The sequence below is a fragment of the Histoplasma capsulatum genome, genomic scaffold (assembly GCF_000149585.1).
Source record: "Histoplasma capsulatum NAm1 scaffold_1 genomic scaffold, whole genome shotgun sequence".
Taxonomy (NCBI): Eukaryota; Fungi; Ascomycota; class Eurotiomycetes; order Onygenales; family Ajellomycetaceae; genus Histoplasma; species Histoplasma mississippiense.
This window is the reverse complement of record NW_001813982.1, coordinates 6,793,139-6,794,822: the sequence shown is the minus strand read 5'-3', so window position 1 is coordinate 6,794,822 and position 1,684 is coordinate 6,793,139. Positions and strand designations below refer to the sequence as shown.

Sequence of the window (1,684 nt, the reverse complement as noted above, 5' to 3'; positions counted from 1 at the left end):
AACTTTTCCCTTTATACAAGCATAAAAAACGAGACGTAAGAATCCTAGGATTCCCCCAGGCTTTCTCGCGGATGGATCAAGCATTGGGAACCTGGGAACTCTCCGCAAGATCCTCGAAAAGAGTCAGTGGGGTTGGCAATGCTCGTGCTCTGGCGTAATTCTTCACCTTTCCCCTTTCTTTGCTGGTTTTGGCAACCCAATTCTCCACATCAGCCACTGCGTCGGTAGGCGACTGCTTGCGTTCAAGCAGGAACGATAGCAGGATCTCAGCTGGGCTGAATACCTGGTCTGGAACCTTGGCGGCAAACTCATCTGCAAGTCCCTCAATTGTTTCATCATCGAACTCCTTTCCTGTAGTGCGCTGATCCCCATCTGACCACTTGAAAACCGTGCAGAAAAGACGAGAACTCATTTTGTGATCAGTGAGCTGAAACAAAACCTGTCTATCCACGCGGCCAGGGCGGATGAGTGCGTCATCCAAACGCTCGATGTGATTTGTCATCGTAATCAGCAATCGACCTTCCTGCGAAGACACGCCATCCAGAGCATTAAGAAGCGCGGACAGAGATACATTTCTCTGAGACTTGCTCTTCTGTGAAGAGCCTACCGCGGCCTGGCCAGTGTTTTTCATCGTTTCACTGTCTTCCGTTCGTGCAGTACTAGCAGCATCGATATCTTCTAAGAGAATGACACAATGCGGGGGAAGCTGGGCAAACAAACTGTTTAGGCGGCTGTCGTCGATGCTGGAAAGATTGAGTACATAGATATCTAGCTCAAAACGCCCGGCGACAGATAAGCTGAAACTGGACTTCCCGGTTCCAGGAGGCCCATACAGCAGGAACCCTCTTCAATAGGGAATCCCGCGCCTTGCATACCAGCCCCGAGCTCGCTCGTCCAGGAAATCCTCGATATCTTTCAACAGGGCCGTTTTCTCGCCCTCATCCATGATGACTGTCGAGATTGGTCTGATGTCTCTTGCCTTCGCCTTCCTCCATTCACCATCATGATGCTCAAAGACTGTAGTCTTTCACTGGATAAGTTTAAGATACTCAGCTCAGCAATCACTCAGGAGTGCTCTCAGAATTTGTGAAGATCCGCCAATGCAGAAAATGGAGATCTCTTCTTTGGTCTCTTTTGCCACACACTGGAACCGGAGCAGATGGTTCTTGTACACGAATAAGAATGATCCATTCCAAGGTGAAAAGCGCAAAGGTTTTTTCTTGTACTCATTTGAAAGATCATCAGCATATGCTCTTCTTTGCATGCCGCCGATACTTGCGAGAGAGGAGTGAGCCTTATGGGCGAAGGGCTGAGTGGATACCCAGGCGATGAGCATGTCGTACGCTTCGTTGTAGTAGGAGACGTGGACGGTCGAAGCTGTCGATGGTTAGAAAGAGTTATCATTAGAGGGAAGAGTCACGAACTGAAATAGGTCTCCATCAAGTCCGTCAAGTAACGGACGGCATATCTACCCAAGAACAGGAGCATGCTGCAGAAGCACAGAAGGTGAGCATAGCTGTTCAGGTCACTAGCTAGGAGTTGCTGAATGGACACAGAGATGCCAGTGAAGCCGGGAAAAAAGACATCCACAATGGAGATTTGGGATGTGGCAGTGTGGATTGGCAAAGAGCCAGCATTGTTGAATGGGTTCATTCTGGAACAGTGGTGCTAATAAATGGTGCGA

The 1,684-nt window shown here is 49.1% G+C and overlaps 1 protein-coding gene across 1 annotated transcript; it reads right to left on the bottom strand.

Moving 5' to 3' along the window:
* Positions 1-76: 76 nt before the first annotated feature.
* Positions 77-1,653, bottom strand: HCAG_01926 (predicted protein; the record flags this gene model as incomplete). The annotated part of the gene is made up of 4 exons (XM_001544829.1): positions 77-743; positions 876-1,017; positions 1,066-1,377; positions 1,425-1,653. The coding sequence occupies 4 exons, from the start codon at positions 1,651-1,653 to the stop codon at positions 77-79; spliced, it is 1,350 nt and encodes a 449-aa protein (XP_001544879.1).
* Between the last annotated feature and the right edge of the window lie 31 nt (positions 1,654-1,684).